The sequence below is a fragment of the Trichomonas vaginalis genome, chromosome V (genome assembly GCF_026262505.1).
Source record: "Trichomonas vaginalis G3 chromosome V, whole genome shotgun sequence".
Lineage (NCBI taxonomy): Eukaryota > Parabasalia > Trichomonadida > Trichomonadidae > Trichomonas > Trichomonas vaginalis.
Genome location: NC_067207.1, coordinates 3958604 through 3981064, shown reverse-complemented (window position 1 = coordinate 3981064; position 22461 = coordinate 3958604). Strand labels below are relative to the sequence as shown.

Sequence of the window (22461 nt, the reverse complement as noted above, 5' to 3'; positions counted from 1 at the left end):
AGCTAAACGTTTATATTTTGGTCAATACTCTCTCACACTTACTGACAAATATATTGTTATCTGATGGAAATACCGAGAAATACATAACATGGAAGGACTATGAAAAGTTTGACCCTATTTTAACTCCATGTACAATGCCATTCATTGTAAATGGTGAAGTTGTCATGAAGAACGACACAACAGTATATAAGTCTGTATATGAAGCGTTAGAATATATGTTGAATTATAATCCCGAAAGATTTGACCCAAGCACTACCATGTACAATGCCTTTTATTAAGGACGGTGAAATCGTAAGAGTTCCGGATTCAACGGTTTATACTGCTGTTCAAAACAGTTTACAAAACATTTTAGCGAATATCTTTAATTCAGAAACTACAGAAATAAAATTACCATATATAACAGATGCTAAAGAAATTAAATCAAAAACGACAACATTATTTACGTCACTTAATGATTTAATGACTTATATCATTAATATTCCTGCACCAACTACAGCATTTGATCCAAACTCGACGGTTTGCAGTGTACCTTTCATAAAGTCGCAAACGGACTCTTTGAGTCCTGAAGGTCTTTCAGACCGAAGCGACCAGGGCGAAGCCCATGACAGTTCATTAATTTTTAAGGGATTCAACAGTTAATGAATCATTAAAGGCGTCATTAATGAAAATCATTGATTTTAACTCATTCACGAATACATATAATTCATTCATTAATGTTTCATATGCTTCTAAAGAAGGTGAGCCAAAAACTATCGATAAAGCGGTGTATGAAATAAAAGCATCAACGACGAAATTGAATTCGTTAACTTTTGACGGTGATAGTTTCGTTAATGACATAACATCGGGGAAAACAATTTTAACGAAAGAATATTTAAAATCTCATGTTAGTGAGTTCGTTGAAATTGAAAAAGAAGGTGGAATTAAGTTCGATCCACTGAATTTCATTTTCAGCTTAGCGAATGCGGGTGTTAGTTTCGCTGAATGGACAACTATACAGAGTGAAATAAATGCAATATGGACGTTTTTGGGGTCAAAAGCGGGAATGGGTGAGCTTGTAAATGCTGCAAGAACATTAGGTGAAACAGGAAATTTTGTAGATGGTTTTAAAAGACTTGTTTCAAATGTTTTAACAAACACAAAGAAATTATTTAGATATACCATACATAACGGACGGATTTTCGAACAGGTAGCAACAAACCCTCCGGTTATGGCTGCGTTGATGATGGTTAGAGATATAAAACCACGTAACGACGGGAACGAAGAACATGAACAACAGAGCCCAACGGGCTCAGAGCCACATAGTGGCGAGGATACTGGTCGGGTTATTCAAGACATTAAAAACGTGTATCCTGAAGTTATTGATTTATTTAGAGGAGTTAATGATTCAATTTCAAAACATTCTATAACCCTCGATGAAGAGAATAAATTAACAGATTATATATTCGTCATTATTGCAGAATTAATGAAGAGAATAAATGAAAAAGGAATTGGTGATATCATTAATGTCAGCGATGTAATGATGAAAAGAAATTTTGACTCATTATTTACAAAACCGAAAACAGAATATAGTCTTTATGACGTAATTACCGAATTAATGAAAAAGATTAATGATAATAAGAGTTCTGGCGGAAGAGTTGAATTAGAAGTGAATGATGTTAATGAGAAATTAGCCGAAAAAGCAGATAAAAACCACGTTCATTATATAACTTCAGACGAACAGATTATAACGGACTACCATGGATATTTAACACGAAGTGATGAAGCGAAGACAAAAAATGTTAATGAAAGAAGATATAAATACATTCGTGCTAAAGGTTATGACATAAGCTGTACTGTACAGTATGAGTAGTAAAGCACCAGAAGCATTTAGTTATAACGTGAAATTTATGCCTCTACTTTCTGTTAATGGTGTATTAGTTGAACCAAGATTTATGTTAAGAGTTAAGGCAAAAATAACGTTTGAAGATGCTATTAAAAGTAAAGCTGACAAAGTTGAACTTGACGCAACGAACAAAGTTTTGAAATCTCATAAACACAACATCTCCGATATAAATGAACTTCAAACTTCTTTAGACAGTAAAGCTGACAAGAACCATACACATAAATCCTTCACTACTGTTAGAGCAGACGACATAATATTGAACTTTGACCTTGGTTCAAGTGCACCATTAGAAATCCAAGTACAAGCGTAAAAGATACACTAACTCCTTAAATAGTAAAGTATGAACATTGAAGTCATGCCAGAAACTTTGAACACATGAACTACCAGCAATGTTAGATAAGAAAGCAGACAAGAACCATACACATAAATTTCTTCACAACTGTTGTATAGAAAGTATTGAAGGAACGGTTGAAGGAACTGGTGGGGATGCATTATATTGAAACCTCCTAACTTTCCACAAGGTTTAACATCGGATGAACATAACGACGATGAAAACATTAGATGTAAAATGTTTATGTCATGAGGATGAAATAATGTTAAATTCACTGCTCAAGATTTATATGATAAGAAAGCTGACAAGAACCATACACATAAATCCTTCACTACTGTTAGAGCAGACGACATAATATTGAACTTTGACCTTGGTTCAAGTGCACCATTAGAAAATCCAAGTACAAGCGTAAAAGATACTCTTAACAGTTTAGATAAGAGTTGCAGGAAATTGAAAGTCATGCCAGAAACTTTGAAGCAACTACCACAATGTTAGATAAGAAAGCAGACAAACTTATGTGGATGCAAGAACTAACAAAAGAAATTTTCGAAACCCAGAATACAATGACATTTTTAAAAAACAAAAAACAAAAGAAATTATAAATGGTGGAACCAGCAAACTCCATTTGATTTGTTAGAGGTCTTCACCCGGATACTTTTGAATTTTTTCTTGGATAAATTCTATTGAACTAAACATTAATTATAAAAGTGGAACAAATGCAACATTCATCCGGAGATACGATTCAAATGGTATTTAATGACATAAGTTCTTTAGAATATGTTTATAGAGTTATGAGCATATATGATTTATATATCCCTATAGGAGCTGTTTATACGTCTATGAATCCAATAAATCCAAACACTTTAAATCTTTGTGGTAGATGGTATTGAAATAGTTGAAGTTTTCATTCTACATAATACTCAGTCAAATGAAGATGGGAGGTCAAAGAAAATAGGTATGAAAAACCTTCCTTCACATATGCATAGGTTCAGGGGAAGAACATCTGTGGAAGGAACCATTCATTCAATAACAAAAAGAGGTTATACAAATCTTGCAGCGGGTTCGGATAGACAGGGAATGCCATAGATATGATATCACAACTGACCCCAAGAATTGTTAGCAATAAAAAAGCAGGTATTTTTCTGTGGAACTGCAGGAAAATCATACACATGTTGTAGCTGTATTACAGACCAGCAGGTAATGGAAAAAGATATATGCCTCCTTATATAACAATGCACGCTTGGATACGAGTTGGTTAAAAATCTTTAACTTTACATAAATGAGCTTGAAAGAAGTATTCGAACAACATCCATGGAGTCATTTTAAGAATTCAATGAAGCGCAAAAGTGGGGATTTACTAACAGAGCTGAAGTTAAAAAGTTCTTTGACAAAAATGTTGTACATCAAACAAAATAAACCCTTACGACTACTTTTTACCAATTACCTCCAACACTCCTGACGCATACCAATTTGACACTCTCATTCAAAGCAGAAAAAGGAGTAAATAAACCATTCCTCATCTTCATAAATGTTAACACTCGAAAGCGATATGCATACAATGAGAAAATAAAGGAACTCGTGAAGTGTTAAGAGTTTTACAAAAGTTTGTAGCAGAACATACCCAAGTACTTTAACATCAGACCAAAACAGTGCATACCTCAGCAATGAAAACACAGATTTCTCAGTAAGCATAACATAACTCACTACACTACTGAAGACCATAACCATAACATACTCGGCATCATAAACCGCTTCATAAGAACCTCAGAGATTAAATCAAGAGCGAGACTTTACCAGAAGAAACAATGAAACATTTTCTCGAAGTATATAATTCCTCAACACATTCTACAACAGGACAACACAAATTCAATGACACAACAACAAGAAGAAAAGTATATACAAAAGAAACGAAGCCAAAACACAAAATATCAGAAATCAACACAATTTACCCTCATTCCTGGTACAAAAGTCGTGTAGTTCTGACGACAAACCGTTGACAAAGAAACGTTTAAGGTTAAGTCGAAATTATTATATCGTAGACTCTACGCAAGGTAATGGATATCTTATAAAAGCTGCTGACGACTCATGGCGTTTTATCCCTCGTCGATAATTAGTTGAAAAGTAGTAATGGCAACTTGCTGAAACATTGACGAAGCAAAGCGAGGAGTGGTTATTGAAATACTTGACTACAACAAAACGATGACACTTATAAAGTAAGAATATGAAGAGCGTTGAAGATTATACCATCTAAGAACTTGAGAGAGTCTAAAGCCAACTCATCTGGGACCATTAGAGGGTAGTACTGGAAAAGATAAAAATATGCAGAAAGAATAAGAAAATTCTTCTAAACTTTTTCGTTGGATGTAAATCAGACAAAAATATATTATAGGTGAAGAGGTGAGATTTCACCTGTTTTCTCACCTGTTTTTTCACCTCTTGAATTTTCATGATTTCTTCATCGTCAATGAATTGTCGAAACTTCTTCATCGTAATGAGCGTATATGACCCAAAAATAATGTTTAGGTGAAGAGGTGAGATTTCACCTGTTTTCTCACCTGTTTTTTCACCTCTTGAATTTTCATGATTTCTTCATCGTCAATGAATTGTCGAAACTTCATCGTATATGTTTTGTCATGATTTCTTCGTGAATGATTTCGTCATGATTTCATCGTCAATGAATTTGTCAAACATGAACGTGAATGGTTTCGTCATGGTTTCATCGTCAATGAATTGTCGAAACTTCATCGTATATGTTTTGTCATGATTTCTTCGTGAATGGTTTCGTCATGGTTTCTTCATCGTAAATGTTTTGTCAAACATGAACGTGAATGGTTTCGTCATGGTTTCATCGTCAATGAATTGTCGAAACTTCTTCATCGTAATGAGCGTATATGACCCAAAAATAATGTTTAGGTGAAGAGGTGAGATTTCACCTGTTTTCTCACCTGTTTTTTCACCTCTTGAATTTTCGTGACTTCTTCGTAAATGTTTTGTCAAGACTTCTTCGTAAATGTTTTTTCACCTCATTTCTAACCTCTTGAATTTTCATGACTTCTTCGTAAATGTTTTGTCAAGACTTCTTCGTAATGAGTGTAAAGGACCCAAAAATAATGTTTAGGTGAAGAGGTGAGATCTCACCTGTTTTTTCACCTCATTTCTAACCTCTTGAATTTTCATGAATTTTTCAACAAGACAAAAAATAAAGTAGTTTTATTTTTATTTATTTTTTATTTTGTATAAAAAAAGATATGATGCTGGACAGAGCTAAACGTTTATATTTTTGGTCAAACTCTCTCACAACTTTACTGACAATATAATTGTTATCAGTGATGGATTAATACCGAGAAATACATAACATGAGCAGACTATGAATAAGTTTGACCCTATTTTTAACTCCATGTCAATGCATTCATTGTATAGATGTGAAGGTTGTTCATGGAAGAACGACAAACAGTATATATATCTGTATTAGAAGCATTAGAATATATGTTGGAATTAGAATCTCCGAAAGATCTTGACCCAAGCACTACACAGCATGTGCGAGGATGCCTTCTTTTATTGGAGAGACTGTGGAAATCGTAAGGAGTTTCCGTTATTCAAACGGTTTATACTGCTTGTTACAAAAAAGTTACAAAACATTTAGCGAATATCTTTAATTCAGAAACTACAGAATAAAATTACCCATATATAAACAGATGCTAAAGAAATTAATCAAAAACGACAACATTATTTTACGTCACTGTACTGATTTTAATGGACTTATATCATTAATATTCCTTGCACCAACTTACAGCATTTGATCCAAACTCGACGCGGTTGCATGTACCTTTTCATAAAGTCCGAAACGCGACTTCTTTTGAAGTCCTGAAGCGTCTTTCAGACCGAGAGACCAGGGCGAAGCCATGACAGTTCATTAATTACTTTAAGTGGATTCACACAGTTAATAACATTAAAGGCGTCATTAATGAACAATCATTGATTTTTAACATCATTCACGAATACATGATTAATTCAATTCATTTAATGTTTTCATATTTCTAAAGGAAGGGTGAGCCAAAAACTAGAGATAAAGCGGTGTATTGAAAATAAAAGCATCAACGACGAAATTGGAATTCGTTAAACTTTTGACGGTGAGAGGTTTCGTAATGACATACAATCGGGAAAACAATTTACGCAAGAATATTTTAAAATCTATTCATTAGTTGAAGTTCGTTGAAATTGAAAAAGAAGGTGGAATTAAGTTCGATTCCACTTGAATTTCATTTTCAGCTTAGCGAATGCGGTTTGTAGTTTTCCGCTGAATGGACAATGTATGAACAGAGTGAAATAAATGCATATGACGTTTTTGCGGGTCAAAAGCGGGAATGGGTGAGCTTGTAAATTGCTGCAAAGAACATTTAAGGTGAACAGGAAATTGTTGTAGATGGTAATATTAAAGACTTGTTTTTCAAATGTTTTAACAACACAAAAGAAATATTTAGATATACCATACATAACGAGACAGAGATTTTCGAACAGTAGCAACAAACCCTCCTGGTTATGCTTGCGTTGTATGATGGTTAGAGACTATAAACCACGAACGACGGGGAAGAAGACATGAACAACAGAGCCAACGGGCTTCAGAGCCACATAGTGGCGGGATACTGGTTCGGGTTATCAAGACATTAAAAAACGTTGTATCTGAAGTTATTAGGATTTATTTAGAGGAGTTAATGATTCAATTTCAAACATTCTATAAGCCCTCGATGAAGAAATAAATTAACAGATTTATATTATTCGTCATTATTGCAGAACTAATGAAGAGAATAAGAAAAAGAATGTGTGATATCATTAATGTCAGCGTGTAATGATGAAAAGAAATTTTGGACATCATTATTTACAAAACCGAAAACAGAATATAGTCGCTTTATGTACGTAATTACCGAATTAATGAAAAAAGGATTATGATATATAAGAGTTCATGGCGGAAGAAGTGAATTAGAGGTGAATTGATGTTAATGCTGAGAAATTAGCCGAAAAAGCAGATAAAAACCACGTTCATATATATAATTCAGACGAAACAGATTATAACGGACTACCATGGATATTTAACACGAAAGTGATGAAGCGAAGACAAAAGAATGGTTAATGGAAGAAGATATAAATACATTCGTTGGCTAAAGGTCTATGACATATAAGCTGTAACTGTACAGTATGATGTAGTAAAGCACCAGAAGCATTTGGTTATACGGTGAAATTTATGCCTACTTACTTTCAATAGTTAACGGTGTATTAGTTGAACCAGATTTATGTTAAGAGTTAAGGCAAAAATAACGTTTGAAGATGCTATTAAAAGTAAAGCTGACAAAGATGAACTTGACGCAACGAAACAAAGTTTTTGAAATCTCATAAAACACAACATCTCCGATATAAATGAACTTCAAGCTACATTAGACAGTTAAAGCTGACAAAAATCATACACATAAATCCTTCACTACTGTTAGAGCAGACGACATAATATTTGAACTTTGACCTTGGTTCAAGTGCACCTTTAGAGAATCCAAGTACAAGCGTAAAAGATACACTAAACTCCTTAAATAGTAAATGTATGAACATTGAAGGTCAATGTCAGAAACTTGAAACACATGAACTACCCAGCAATGTTAGAAAGAAAGCAGATAAGAACCATACACATGATTTCTTCACAACTGTTGGTATAGAAAGTATTGAAGAACGGTTGAAGGCAACTGGTGGGGATGCATTATATTTGGAAACCTCCTAACTTTCCACAAGGGTTTAACATCGGAGGAAAACACTAAAGACGATGAAATACATTAGATGTAGAAAATGTTATGTCATGGAGATGAAAAATAATGTTAAATTCACTGCTCAAGATTTATATTGATAAGAAAGCTGAAAAGAACCATACACATAAATTGCTTACTACTGTGTTAGAGCCAGACGACAAATATATGAATACTTTGAACTTGGTTCAAAGTGCACCATTAGAAATCCAAGATACAAGCCGTAAAGATACCTTAACAGTTTAGATAAGAGTTGCAGAACATTGAAAGTCATGCCAAGAACTTTGAAAGACATGAACTACAACAATTGTTACTGATAAGAAAGTCAGACAAAACTTATGGGATGCAGAACAAACAAAGGAATTTTTCGAAACCAGATACAGATGAATTTAACAGACAGAAATTGATAATGGTGAACCAGCAACTCCATTTGAATTTGTTAGAGGTTCTTCAACCGGATACTTTGAATTTTTCTGGATAATTTCTATTGAAACTAACATTACCTATTTATAAAAGTGCGGAACAAAATGCAACATTTCATCCGGTAGATACAGTTCCAAATGGTTATTTTAATGACATAAGTTCTTTATCTTTTGTCAGTAGTTCTTATCTTTATACACAGCTCCTGTCTCAGTGAATTTCAACAATATTTTCATTCGTTAGCTTTACATTCAAACCCTTGTCGAGTATATTGTTCATTTCATACATATAAAGTTTTTATTCTATATGAAATGAGAAGCAAATCCATCTTAGCTGGTGCCGTTAATGTTCCAATTGAACCAACATCAAATGTTGACTCACGAACGACAAACAATATTGTCATAAAGAACTATAGTTCGAGTGTTTGAAAGAAAAAACCAGACTTTAAGTCGTGAATTTAAACACAGCTTCAAACGCTAACGCTACATCAAATGTTAAGTTAGAGTATCCACACTGGACCAAGTTCTTTCAAGAGAAGCCAACGACAAACCCTTACACAAATGTTCAAACAAATCCTTCAGATAACGTAGACCAATTACCTTTTCAGTTTACCAAACAATTTTTACTCAAAGACGATAAGAAGCTTTTGACAAATCTTATAAAGAACCAAAAAATTCTAACAAAGGAGACCTTGAAAATGTTATCTACGAATAACAGGGAACAATGTTTCATTGACTATCTCGACCCTGAAATCGAATGCTGTGGTCAAACTCCACTATTATGAAATAGGTAACATCGCATCATTGAAACACCGAGGAACTACAGGATTGAGTTTAAGTATAAATATTCGAACGAGTATACAAAACTATCTACGACTATAAGCTTTGTTTGAAATTTTATAATTAAGCAGTCAGACTTGTACTGCCTTTGCCTAGTCAAAATTAAGTAGCAATTTGTAATATCTATCCAAAACTTCTTCACAGTATCGAACTCATCTTCATAATGCAAACCTAATCTTATTGATCTTGTGCAGTTTTTCACTAACACAATATTTTTTGCTCGCTTCGTTGGACTGACATAAACTAACTCATTTGTTTCATCAAACAGCAACAACCAAAGTTCATGACCTAATACATAAACATGCATACTTTTTATATTTTAGCTCTGAGGTCTCTTGTAAGCTGTTGCATTTAATATTTTCTAAAAAGTCAACTCAACAGTCATTCGCACTGTGCCTTAGCTTCGACAGGCTCTCCTGAAATCAACAAGTCTGAATTGCATGTCTTTCAAATTATGAGGACTAATGCGAAACCCATTTACCTAAATGATTGCTATGACAGGAACGTTGGAATGAACATTTGAATTACTCATAACAGAAGGATTTATATTCTACTGAACCTTTACTATTAACTCCTGAAATCTGCCTGTGACATTAGCTATTTTAGACTCAATGTATAAACAATTACCATAACATACGTATGGAACAGATTTCATCTCAATCGTTTGTCACACTTTTCAAAGGAAATGTCATATGGTATGCACCAAGAAGTTTACTCTATGACTCATTCGTTGTATTCTTGAACTCTTTCTCGATGCACTGAACTTCAATGTTCCCTTCAGAAGAGAGTTCGACAATCTATGATTAGTCAATAGTTCTTCATTTAATCGAGAGTATCTATGATCCAGCAATTTATCTATTTCTAATACCACAAGCTTAGTTAGGAAATGTAATCATACAACTTTCTCTTTTGTCACTATTTCAATCTCTATGAAACCATCGTCGCTTATCATCTGTATATGACAAATAGTTTGCATGATAGTATTGAAGTCAACAAATCTGAAAGAAGCGGCTTCCATTCTGAAGACTGTAGAGTTGTGTTGTGAGCGTGTTATGTACGGCCAGTATTCGTTGTGGGATCTGTAACTTCTGCAATGAACAACTATTTATATTAACCTCTATACAAATATGACCTACTGCATATGCGTATGAAACAAATGAAGCAAGAAGAGCACATGAACTAGTAAACGAAAACTCAACTTTAACCATTGAAGGCAATGATTTAGTCATTGACGATGGAAAAACTAAAAAAGTCATTGATTTCGATACTTTTAACACTTATGACCCATTCATTACAACAAGCAAGGTTCCCATCATAAATGATGGAACGGTGCAATATATAAATTCTACAGTAGATGCCTCATTAGTGAAAGTATTAAATATTCTCATTGAATTGTTAAAGAGCTTTCGATTTGACGACAACATTAAATGCCTAAAGAATTTAGTCATGAATGAGAAACAAATTCTCGGCGTTGCTGGTAGCAGTAATGATGTACACCTTATGACATTAGAATATTATAACGAACATAAAGATGAACTGAAAGGAGAGAAGGGTGACACCGGACCTCAAGGACCACAAGGAATACAAGGAATACAAGGAATACAAGGACCTCAAGGCGAAAACGGTTTGGATGGTGAAGATGGAAAGGATGGAAAAACTGCTAAATCATGGATATGGAACCTTATAAATACTGGTTTAACAGCTGCTTCATATGGAGTTCTTCAATACCAAATCGGAAAGATATGGGCAGTACTTGGTGAAGAAGTTTTAGATGACGTTAAAAATGCTTTGAACTTCATTTCAAATGGTTCGGATACTATTAAAACTTTATCTGGTTGGATGCAAGAAACAAGGAGTCAAATAGATACTGTAAGACGTATAGCAAACAATGCACGTACGGGATTGGATACTTTACGAGAAGCACAAAATACACTAAAGGAAGCAAATGATATTCTTGGCTCAGTATCAGACATGCATGAAGATTGGCTTAAAGGTATTGACAAATCTTTAAAAAATCACAGTCAGTCTATTGCTGACTACAAGAAAAGTATAGATTTTTACATAGTGCTATGGACGTACATGATGGAAGCATAAGGAACTTACTTAATGCTAACAATAACTTACCAGGAACTATTAAAGCATTTATAAAGTCCTTTGTAAAACCTGGTGCTCTAACATTTAGGTCTTTGAGAGCAAGAGCATTGAAGTCAAGAGATGCAGAAACTCCAACAGAACCTACAGAAGGAACTGAAACAACAGAAACTCTAGAAGAACCACCAAAACCAACAGCTAATGAAATATTGTTCGAATATTTTCCAAGGTACTCTGTTCTCATTGCATACATTCAAGAAATACTTAAGAAAGCAGACTTGACTTTAGGAGATGATGAAAGTTCTGTATATCTTTCGTTCCAGTTTCAAATAGCAGAACTTTTGAGACAGATATGCTTAATGTATGACAACATCTCTGATTTCACAAGATATGATGACGACCATGACCCCGAACACGGTGAAGAAGAAGTTTTACAAACATCCATTAAGACAGGAAAGGTTTTAACTCAAAGTCTCATTATTGACACCAAAGATGGCGAAGTGGACGTTCTTCAAGAGCTGAAGAAAAATACTTCTTCGGGAGGTGGTGGTAGGCATGAACTTGAAATAAATGAGATAGAAGAGAAATTAGCCGAAAAAGCAGATAAAAACCATGTTCATTATATAAGTTCAGACGAACAGATTATAACGGACTACCATGGATATTTAATACAGGATGAACAAATAAGCACTGAAGATGTTAATGAAAGAAGATATAAATTCATTCGTGCTAAAGGTTATGACATACACTGTACTGTACAGTATGACACAGGTAAAGCACCAGAAGCATTTGGTTATAACAATGAAATTTATGCTTCATACTTCTTTGTTAACGGTGTATTAGTTGAACCAAGATTTACATTGAGAGTTAAGGCAAAAATAACTTTTGAAGATGCTATTAAAAGTAAAGCTGACAAAGATGAACTTGACGCAACGAACAAAGTTTTGAAATCTCATAAACACAATATCTCCGATATAAATGAACTTCAAGCTACATTAAATAGTAAAGCTGACAAGAACCATACACATGAATCCTTCACTACTGTTAGAGCAGACGACATAATATTGAACTATACCCTTGGTTCAAGTGCACCTTTAGAGAATCCAAGTACAAGCGTAAAAGATACACTAAACTCCTTAAATAGTAAATGTATGAACATTGAAGGTCATGTCAGAAACTTTGAAACATATAAACTACCAGCAATGTTAGATAAAAAAGCAGATAAAGAACATACACATAACTCCTTCTCAACTGTTGCTATAGAAAGTATTGAAGGAACGGTTGGCGGAACTGGTGGGGATGCATTATATTATAAACCTCCTAACTTTCCACAAGGTTTAACATCGAATGAAAACATAACAACGAAGAAAGAAATTAGCTGTAAAAATGTTTATGTCATGGATGATGAAAATAATGTTAAATTCACTGCTCAAGATTTATATGATAAGAAAGCAGACAAAACAGAGCTTCAAACATTAAAGACTGAAATACTTCAAACATTAGATCCTATAGGCTCTATTTATACGTCAATGAACTCAACAAATCCCGCAACAGTTCTGGGTTTTGGTACATGGCAGCAGATTGTAGACAAATTCTTATACTGTGCTAACTCTTCAAAGCAAACAGGAGGCTCAAAGAAAATTAAAGAAGCAAACTTACCTGCGCACACTCATACAGGAACGACAAACTTTTCTGGCGACCATAGCCACTCATTAAGAGACCACCCATTATACAACTCAGACTATGAAGCCGGTCATGATGTTTTATCTCCATCTTATAACAATTCAGCAAAAAAGACTTTTCGACCAACTGAACCAGGAGGAAATCATTCACACACTTTCACAACAAATCCAACAGGCTCGGGTGAAGATTATATGCCACCATTTATGACGGTTTATGCATGGTACCGCGTTCAATGAACGCGCTTGAGCCTAGACCTTTTGGGTCAAGGCTTACCGTCTTGAATAAAATCTTTAACTTTACATAAATGAGCTTGAAAGAAGTATTCGAACAACATCCATGGAGATCATTTAAGAAGTTCAATGAAGCAGCAAAAAGTTGGGGATTTACTAACAGAGCTGAAGTTAAAAAGTTCTTTGACAAAAATGTTGTACATCAAACAAAAATAAACCCTTACGACTACTTTTTACCAATTTACTCCAACACTCCTGACGCATACCAATTTGACACTCTCATTCAAAGCAGAAAAGGAGGACATAAACCATTCCTCATCTTCATTAATGTTAACACTCGCAAAGCATATGCATATCCAATGAGGAATAAAGGAACTCGTGAAGTGTTAAGAGTTTTACAAAAGTTTGTAGCAGAACATAGCCCAAGTACTTTAACATCAGACCAAGACAGTGCATACCTCAGCAATGAAATCACAGATTTTCTCATTAAGCATAACATAACTCACTACACTACTGAAGACCATAACCATAACATACTCGCATCATAAACCGCTTCATAAGGACTCTCAGAGATTTAAATCAAGAGCGAGACTTTACCGAAGAAACAATGAAACATTTTCTCGAAGTATATAATTCCTCAACACATTCTACAACAGGACATACACCAAATTCAATGACACAACAACAAGAAGAAAAGTATATACAAAAGAAACGAAGCCAAACACAAAATATCAGAAATTCAACACAATTTACCCTCATTCCTGGTACAAAAGTTCGTGTAGTTCTTGACGACAAACCGTTGACAAAGAAACGTTTAAGGTTAAGTCGAAATTATTATATCGTAGACTCTACGCAAGGTAATGGATATCTTATAAAAGCTGCCGACGACTCTATTGCGTTTTATCCTCGTCATAAATTAGTCGAAAGTAGTAATGGCAAACTTGCTGAAACCATTGACGAAGCAAAGCGAGGAGTGGTTATTGAAATACTTGGCTATAACACAAACGATGACACTTATAAAGTAAGATATGAAGGAGGCGTTGAAGATGTTATACCATCTAAGAACTTGAGAGAGTCGAAGCCAACACATCTGGGACCATTAGAGCGGGAGTACTGGAAAGACAAAAATATGCCAGAAAGAATAAGAAAATTCTTCTAAACTTTTTCATTAGATGTAAATCAGACATGAACGAGAAAAGTCATGATATCATTAATGGTACCATTTATTTTAACATAAAGACGCAAAGCGGCGGGGCATAGCCCATGAACAAAAATAATTTTTAGGGTAGATGGGTATATCTAACCTCATTTCTACCCTCATGAATTTTTAACATTTCTTTAACACAGAAAAAATAAAGTTAGTTTTATTTTTATTTATTTTTTTATTTTGTATGTAAGAACAGAAATGACAACATTAGAGAACACAACAACTGCTATCGTTCATGAAGCCATTAATGAAGAATATGAATACATACAGTATAACAAACAATTGAGACTCATTCGTTCAGTCAAAGACGATATGTACCAAATGCAAAGTATAATGAATGCTCTTCGTTCTACAAAGCAAGCATATCATTGGTTTGAAAACCAACAGACAAAAGAACTTTTAGAAGAATTTCCTCATATGATTGCTTCCCTCGGAAAACCGAGGGGAGAGATTCCGTATGAAAATCGCAAGAATTTGGCTCCCGGTTTGAAAGGTTATTATGTTCATAGACTTTTAGTAAACGCTGTAGCAATGTGGACTTCACCTCGTTATGCTTGTTATATTTTCATGATGTTAGATGAACTATATAAAGCAGAACGTGGAGAGTTGGAAAAGAAACTTCAAGCAAAAGATGAAGTCATTGAATCCAAAGACAAAAGCATACAGAAAAGAATACCGCGTTCAGTACCAAAAGGAAAGGAAAAGAGTTATAAGTATATGATATATACTGAAGAGTTGGAGAAAGAAGAAATAAAGATATGGTTATGTTACATTTAGTCAGAAGAAACAACAAGAGCTTTTATGACTTAGCTAAGATATATAAATCTGACAGAAACTGGTTCTATCGTGAAAACTTACCGATTTCAATGACACCGAATGAACAAATAAAGGAAATTGTCAAAAATACTCTTCCTCAAACACACTATGACATCAAAGGTTGTACAATACTTACATTCAAAGAAGACTTAACATTACTGAAGGAAAAAATAACAGAATATTTCGACAACTTCAAAGAGGAAGAATGAAAAAAAATCTCGTCGGGTGCCACGTTAGGACCATAGTGGAGAAAACCACGATAAAAAACAAAACCCTTCGTCATTATTTTGTTTTTACCATTTAATTGTTTCCATAAATGCTCCGTGTCGAACATAATTGACGAAGGGAGAATTGTCTGATCGTCATTATTTTGTTTTTACCATTTAATTGTTTCCATAAATGCTCCGTGTCGAACATAATTGACGAAGGGAGAATTGTCTGATCGTCAAGTTTATTAGTTAACGGGAGGGTTAGATATATTCCATCGCAACTGAAAAATGATGACAACATGACATTTAGACAACAGTCCAGGAAATAAATGTTTTCGTTTATGTTTTCATTAATTTTTTCAGTGTCACCACGTCACCATCAGTTATTCAAAAATAAATTTTCTTATAAAGCTTCAGGGTCTATTTCTTCAACCATTTCACTTCCTTCGTCAATGTTAATAGAAGCTTCTTCAACCTTTGGTAAGAATTTCTGTATAACATCTTTGTTCGTTATTGTCTTCAGAGATGAAGGATAATATTTCACAGATGTTTCACCCTTCTTATATTCTTTCTGTTCGGAAAGATTTAAAGCAATACTGAAGAAGTCAACGTTAGAGTTCTTTATGACAGTATAATGAGTATCTTTGACATTCACGAAGAAACTCTTTTGTTTCAAAACTACTGCTAACTCTTGTGAAGTATAACGTTTGCGGTCAATGACGATAGCTAATGGTCTGACATACTGACCAAACTTAGATTCTTTCACAAACTTCTTGTTAAAGATAACATTAACATTTGAAGCATTATTGAACTCATTCTTGATGGCAGTAGCGAGAGCATTGTATGAAAAGAACTTGCAATCTTGCATGTGTTTCATTAAAATAAAAATATTAAATTATTTTGAAAAATAACTTAAAAAAAAATCTAATCTAATTTTTTCAAAAATATTTTTTTATTTCCTACTAAAGATGTATCGGAAGTTGTCTAAGTTAGAACACTCGGAAATAAAACAACTTCTTACAGAAGCTAATATAGATGTTGCAAAGCATTACGCAACAAACAAAAAAGCATTCGCTGACATCCTCAATGACTATAATGGTGCAATAAGTTATGATAGAATTCATGAGTTCATAAAGCCGCAACGCGGCGAGGACGAAGTCCATGCAAGAGCATTTCCTTTAAATGACGTTGCTATTGACTTATATCATAGACGTTCAGTACCTCATGAAGTAAGAAGAGAAATGTTTGACATAACAAATGCAAACGTTGGTGAAACAAGAAGAAGAACGACACACTGAAACAACAGAGAAGAGAGATGTTTAAGAGCGCTATAGAACAAGTTCGCAAAGCTAACGATGTCCTTCGTTCCATTGACGACAAACCAAAAGAAGGTGAGAGATGGTTAAAGAAAGATGAAGAGAATAGGAAGAGGAATGTTAAGACAGGCAATAGACTCATTGACTTTAACATCGAAGCTTTAGATGAACCAAACAGAGACTACTTACACAAACATTTCGGTAAGGTTTTCATGAGACTCTTAGAGAAGATTAAAATAAACTCCCAACAAAGATGGATGGTATGTTATAAACTTGGTGGAAAGTATGAATGTTCTACGTTAAACCTCAATAATATTGGAACATTACTACATCAGCTCTTGAAGGAGAACTTTATATCAGAGATAGAAGCAAATGCTGCAGGTATTGTTGAAATGCACTATGACTTCTTCTTGACAAACATAAAGAATCTTACTGAAATAAAGATGTATGATTTAACAGAATATGAAGGCTTAACGATGTCAGATGTAAAGAAAGGCAAACCAAAAAAGAGACCATATAGAGATGAAAGCACACTGACAAATGACCAGAAAGCCATTTTGGAAGCTCTTAAGCAAACAGGAAACCCAGCACTTATAGAAAGCTTTTGGAAAGATAATGGTGAAAAGAAGTTTTATAAGAAGAGAAGCGGTCAGTTCTGGAAGTATCTTTGCACATTACCTATAAATCTTGAACGCTACCAAATCTTCAATGAACTGAACAAAAGAACTGCAATACTTATGACAGAAGATAACTGCTTCGTTTATGCTTGCATTCAGGCTGGAGTAAATGAAGAAACTATTGACCACATGAGAGAAGTCATTCGTGTTAGAGACTTTCCTCAAAGTAAAGTACAAGAAATTTCTGACGCAACAGGTATAGCATTTAATGTTACCATTGGTTACTTCAATGACTCAAGACATAATGAAATAAAGAGATACATACCAAAAGAATGTGAAACTGTTCGAACTATTGACTTACTTCTTGTTGAAGACCACTACATGCTAAATGAAAGATTACCAATGACAACATATTTCATTCGCAACTATATAGAAATCTTGAAGGAGTGTGGTGGAATGAACATTGAGAAACAGATGAAGATTTATACAAAGAGAGAGAACAAATATGTAGTTCGTTATGATAGAACAACACCGTTATGGGATGTTATGAAAACATTGTGGGAGTGCAAATATTTCGAACCTATTTCTTATGGAGAACTTTTCACATATACGACTGACTTATATAAACAGAACCTTGCACCATTTAAAGATTTGACATATGCTCCAAAGTATTGTGTACAACTGAAGAAGAAAGCCGAGTCAAAAGAAGTAAATAAAGCTAAATGTAAGTTCATTCCTGAGCACGTTTTCTTTGCTGACTTTGAATGTAGCACTGATGGAGTTCATAAAGCCTTTAACATTTGTTATGACAGTGAAGATGGTTCAGTGAGTGAAAGCATTTGGGGTCAGAACTGTGCAACAGAATTTTTGGAACGACTTCCTGACAAGAGTTTAATATATTTCCATAACCTCAGTTATGATATAAACTTCATCTTAAGACACATGACAGAAGTGAAAGGAACTCCCATCATTAAAGGTTCACGAACAATGCAGATAACGGGAATATATAAAGGTAAAGCAATCATTATTAAAGATTCATACACTGTTATAAATAAGAAGCTTAAACTATTTCCTGAAATGTTTCATTTGCAGTGTGGTGAAAAGGAAGTATTTCCGTATCAATATTATTCAAGCTCTTTATTAGCAAATGACAACAGAACTGGTGTCATTTCTGAAGCGTGTAAGTTTGTAAAAGATATTGATACGTTCATGAAAAACATAGATTCCATCAAAGGTTGCAGAATAGATGAAAACCACTTCGACTTAGAAAAGTATAGCACATTTTATTGCAAACAAGATGTAAGAATTTTAAGAGAAGGTTTTGTTAAGTTCCGCAATGATATATTAAAAGAATTTGATTTAAACGTTTATGACTACGTTAGTATTTGTTCTATTGCTAACAAATTGTTTGAGAACAGAGTGTACTTCCCGAATGGAAATTTATATGACCTCTCAAATAAACCAAGAGAATTTATTTCACGCTGCATTCAAGGTGGAAGATGTATGCTGTCAGATAACATTAAACAAAAGAGCGAAAAGAAACTCATTGCTGACTTCGATGCTGTTTCATTATATCCCTCAGCTATCGCGAGACTTTATACTTTAGAAGGAATTCCAAAGGTTATGAAGAAAGAAATGTTAAGCACAGAGTATCTCATGAGACATTTATTCGATGACGACCAAAAGGAACCCATTGGTGAAAAGTTTATGTCTGGCTTCTTTGTTTTAATAAAAATAACCGAGATTGGCATACATAGACACTTTCCTTTAATAGTTTGTGACCCTGAACTAAATCCAGAACTTAACGTTCCCAGAAGTTCAAACACTTGCTGTTTAATGTATGTTGACCATATAACATTACAAGACCTCATAAAATATCAAGGTGTCAAATGTGAAGTGTTGCAAGGATACTATTACGATGGAAACAGAGATATTAGAATAAGAGATGAAGTAAAGAAGTTGTTTGAGTTAAGGTTAAAGTATAAGAAAGAAGGAAATCCTTTGCAAGAAAATATAAAGCTCATTCTGAACAGTATTTATGGCAAAACTATTCTACCTCCTATTGAGTCAAAAATAACCATAGTAAATGACAAAGATGCTATAAGATATGCCATCAGAAACTACAACCATATAGTGAAGTTCGAAGGTTTGGATGGTTCAGATAAAACTATTTTCAAGCTAACGAAAAGCATTTGCAGACACTTTAACTTCTGTCCACTTGGTGTTAATATTCTGTCAATGTCGAAGAGAATAATGAACGAAGTATTCTGTACTGCAGAAGATATGGGACTTCAAATATTTTACCAGGACTGTGATAGCATGCATATTTTCAATGAAGACATACCAAAGCTTGCAGCAGAGTTTAAGAAGAGATACGGTCGCGAACTTATAGGAAAGAACCTTGGTCAATTTCATTCTGACTTCGCAGAAATAACACCTGGAAAACAAAGTTTAGCATACAAGTCAATATTTTGTGGAAAGAAGACCTACATAGACTTACTCACTAACGATTTAAATGAAGTTGCATTCCATGCACGTTGCAAAGGTGTCAAACAAGACGTCCTTGCTTTAACAGCAAATGAAATGTTTCCTGAAGCTATACAATGCTATTACAATGAAGATAAGAACATTCACATACCTGTTGGAACATATGACAAAGACTCTGAGTTCAGTTTAATGAAACTTTACAAAGCACTTTATGACGGTCAAGAGATTGGATTTGACTTATGTAAGTCATGTCAACCTTGCTTTGAAGAGAAGTTTAACTTCTCAATAACGACTAAAACAAGCTTTATTCGTAAGTTGAAGTTCTGAGGTCATTTATTTTTGTCAGCAATGAGGTCATTCGTGATAAAAATAAGCCGCTAGCGGCAAGGGCGAAGCCCATGTGGTCATTTACAATACTGCGATGGTAGAGTTTAAGAGTTCTGCTTCAATGTAGAGACAGTCCTTATGGTCTGGAGGTAAGAACACTGGGCAGTTATGGTCATGAGTGGAGAACATGTCTATCCAAAACTCACGATTGAAGCCAGTTAATTTATAGTATTTAGGGTTAGGAAGTGGTGAAGTTCTTGTATGACCAATGAACTCATTTTCAACTCCCTTACTTAAGTTTGAATATAATATAGCTTGCTTTCTATCCCAAATGCCAGGTGTTACAATCTTTGAAAATTCATTTTTCCTCGGAAGCATTGCATCATAATTGAAAACATTCTTGAAGTCTTCATTGGGTTCAGAGATTTGAAATCTTATACATAATGGATTTTCTTTCTCTTTAGCGACTTCATTGAATGGTGAATATATAACAAACTGACAGTCATGTGTTCCATCTTCATTTTCATTAAATTCATAATGAAAGTCTATAAGTTGTGGCCGACTACCTTCTTCTTTCAGTTGTGCAAGAAACTCACGTAAAGGCTGTAAAGTTTGTACTTCAATGTTAAACTTTTTCTCGAACATCTCATTAAATGAAATCATACATTGTAGCAATGTTGTATCGTCTTTAAAGTATTTGTATATGTGAATGTTTTGGGCGCTTAAAGACTGTTCGTCATTTTCTATCTCGACTTGAAGTATAAAGTCAACCTTTCTGAAAGCACGTGTTATATACATAGATGTTATGCCAATGTACTTCTCTTCATTTATGTTCACAATCCAGTCTGTTGGAAACTTAAACGTTACTCTGTTCCCCTTTATTTTGACGTCAGGGTTTTCACTACTGAACGCAACAGATAAAGGTATTTGTCTATACATTTAATTCGGATAAAAATAAACCATTTACTCTTTCTTTGCTTCAGCTTCTTTAGCTTTTGCTTCAGCTTCTTCTCTAGCTTTTTCGCCAGTAGTCTTGGGTTCTTTTGTCTTCCAGCAGCTAATGCAGCAAGTTGTTTTTCACTAAGTTTTCTCTTTGGTCTCTCTGGCTTTTGTTCTTGTTTTTGTTCCTTCAGTTCGGATAAAATTTGCTCGCGAATTTCTTTCTTCAATGCTTCAACATCTATGACCCCTTGGGTCTTGTCCGTAGGGTTGTCTGAGTCATTTGACTGCAGATAAAAAACAAAATTAAAACTTTAACCGATGTAAAATGAGCTTGTCAAAATCAGAGCGAGAGTCTATTATATTAAATGACGCAAGAGGAATACAACATCCTTTCTATTACGTAAGTCAGAGTAAAGAAGGTAAAATATACGTAAGAAAAAGAAAGGTTCCATTAGCAAATGCAGAGAGCGACAGTATTAAGGTGCATGGCACCGAGGGCGAAGCCCATATAAAACCTTCTGTTCAAACTGAGCCACCAATAGAACCAGAAGAAAAGAAGCCAGATGTACTTTCAATAACGAACCAAGAGCTTATTGCAAAGTTCGTGAATTTCATTGAAAAACAAACCGAGTCAAAGAATTCTGACCCGCCAGTGAAAGAAGTTGAGACAAAAGAAAATGTACAGTTCATTGAAAATGTCAAGAAACAACTTCCACCACGAATGCCAAGAAGAAGAGTGAGAATAATGAAGTAAATAGATATTTTTATCCGAAGTAAATACATGCAGAACGAACAGTTAAACGAATTTACTCCAGCAGAGCATATTCATCAGATTCGCTCATATTTCGATATCATAGACAATGCAGTTCAAATTGGTGACACTAATAGAAAATATTCTGACGCAAAGATTCCATCACAACCTGGAACTGCTAAAGATAACACATGGGTAACATTCAATCTCTCACCTCCTGGTGAAAATATGTTGGACCTTTACAATACATTCATTACGTATAAAATGGAAGGTCAATTTATTGTAGATAAAGAAATTGGTTCAGGTTCCAATAAAACAAACCCACCAGGATTTTGGATTGGTTTCGATGACGCTTTCTATGCAGTTGCTGGATATCAAATCCTTGCAAATGGTCGTATCGTATATTCTCAAGACAACGCAAGAGAAGAAGCATATATAACTTCAAACTCACAAACTACCGAACAAATAAAGAAAGTAGATGTTTTCTCAAAGACTCGACATGAAGATGTATGGAGTCATTCGGGAACATG

At 34.3% G+C, this 22461-nt stretch overlaps 8 protein-coding genes and 4 pseudogenes across 12 annotated transcripts, besides 1 other annotated feature; 9 read left to right on the top strand and 3 right to left on the bottom strand.

Moving 5' to 3' along the window:
* Positions 1-22461: part of a mobile genetic element that runs on past both edges of the window.
* TVAGG3_0274810 (uncharacterized protein) lies at positions 662-1620 on the top strand (the record flags this gene model as incomplete). Its single annotated transcript, XM_051228678.1, has 1 exon — positions 662-1620. A coding segment is annotated over one exon (959 nt), but the record flags the coding sequence as incomplete, so codon positions are not given.
* TVAGG3_0274800 (organellar and viral DNA polymerase type B) lies at positions 10702-11175 on the top strand (the record flags this gene model as incomplete). Its single annotated transcript, XM_051228677.1, has 1 exon — positions 10702-11175. A coding segment is annotated over one exon (474 nt), but the record flags the coding sequence as incomplete, so codon positions are not given.
* Positions 12876-13265, top strand: TVAGG3_0274790 (keratin-associated protein family; the record flags this gene model as incomplete). The annotated part of the gene is made up of 1 exon (XM_051228676.1): positions 12876-13265. The coding sequence occupies one exon, from the start codon at positions 12876-12878 to the stop codon at positions 13263-13265; it is 390 nt and encodes a 129-aa protein (XP_051098406.1).
* Positions 13334-14056, top strand: TVAGG3_0274780 (annotated as a pseudogene). The gene has a single exon. A coding segment is annotated over exon 1 (723 nt).
* Positions 14665-15402, top strand: TVAGG3_0274770 (annotated as a pseudogene). Its single transcript has one exon. A coding segment is annotated over exon 1 (738 nt).
* TVAGG3_0274760 (uncharacterized protein) lies at positions 15895-16368 on the bottom strand (the record flags this gene model as incomplete). Its single annotated transcript, XM_051228675.1, has 1 exon — positions 15895-16368. The coding sequence occupies one exon, from the start codon at positions 16366-16368 to the stop codon at positions 15895-15897; it is 474 nt and encodes a 157-aa protein (XP_051098405.1).
* TVAGG3_0274750 lies at positions 16460-17606 on the top strand (annotated as a pseudogene). The gene has a single exon. A coding segment is annotated over exon 1 (1147 nt).
* TVAGG3_0274740 (organellar and viral DNA polymerase type B) lies at positions 17614-18602 on the top strand (the record flags this gene model as incomplete). Its single annotated transcript, XM_001291193.2, has 1 exon — positions 17614-18602. A coding segment is annotated over one exon (989 nt), but the record flags the coding sequence as incomplete, so codon positions are not given.
* Positions 19663-20040, top strand: TVAGG3_0274730 (organellar and viral DNA polymerase type B; the record flags this gene model as incomplete). Its single annotated transcript, XM_051228674.1, has 1 exon — positions 19663-20040. A coding segment is annotated over one exon (378 nt), but the record flags the coding sequence as incomplete, so codon positions are not given.
* Positions 20044-20238, top strand: TVAGG3_0274720 (organellar and viral DNA polymerase type B; the record flags this gene model as incomplete). The annotated part of the gene is made up of 1 exon (XM_001299196.2): positions 20044-20238. A coding segment is annotated over one exon (195 nt), but the record flags the coding sequence as incomplete, so codon positions are not given.
* On the bottom strand, positions 20370-21177 carry TVAGG3_0274710 (uncharacterized protein; the record flags this gene model as incomplete). Its single annotated transcript, XM_051228673.1, has 1 exon — positions 20370-21177. A coding segment is annotated over one exon (808 nt), but the record flags the coding sequence as incomplete, so codon positions are not given.
* Positions 21202-21460, bottom strand: TVAGG3_0274700 (annotated as a pseudogene). Its single transcript has one exon. A coding segment is annotated over exon 1 (259 nt).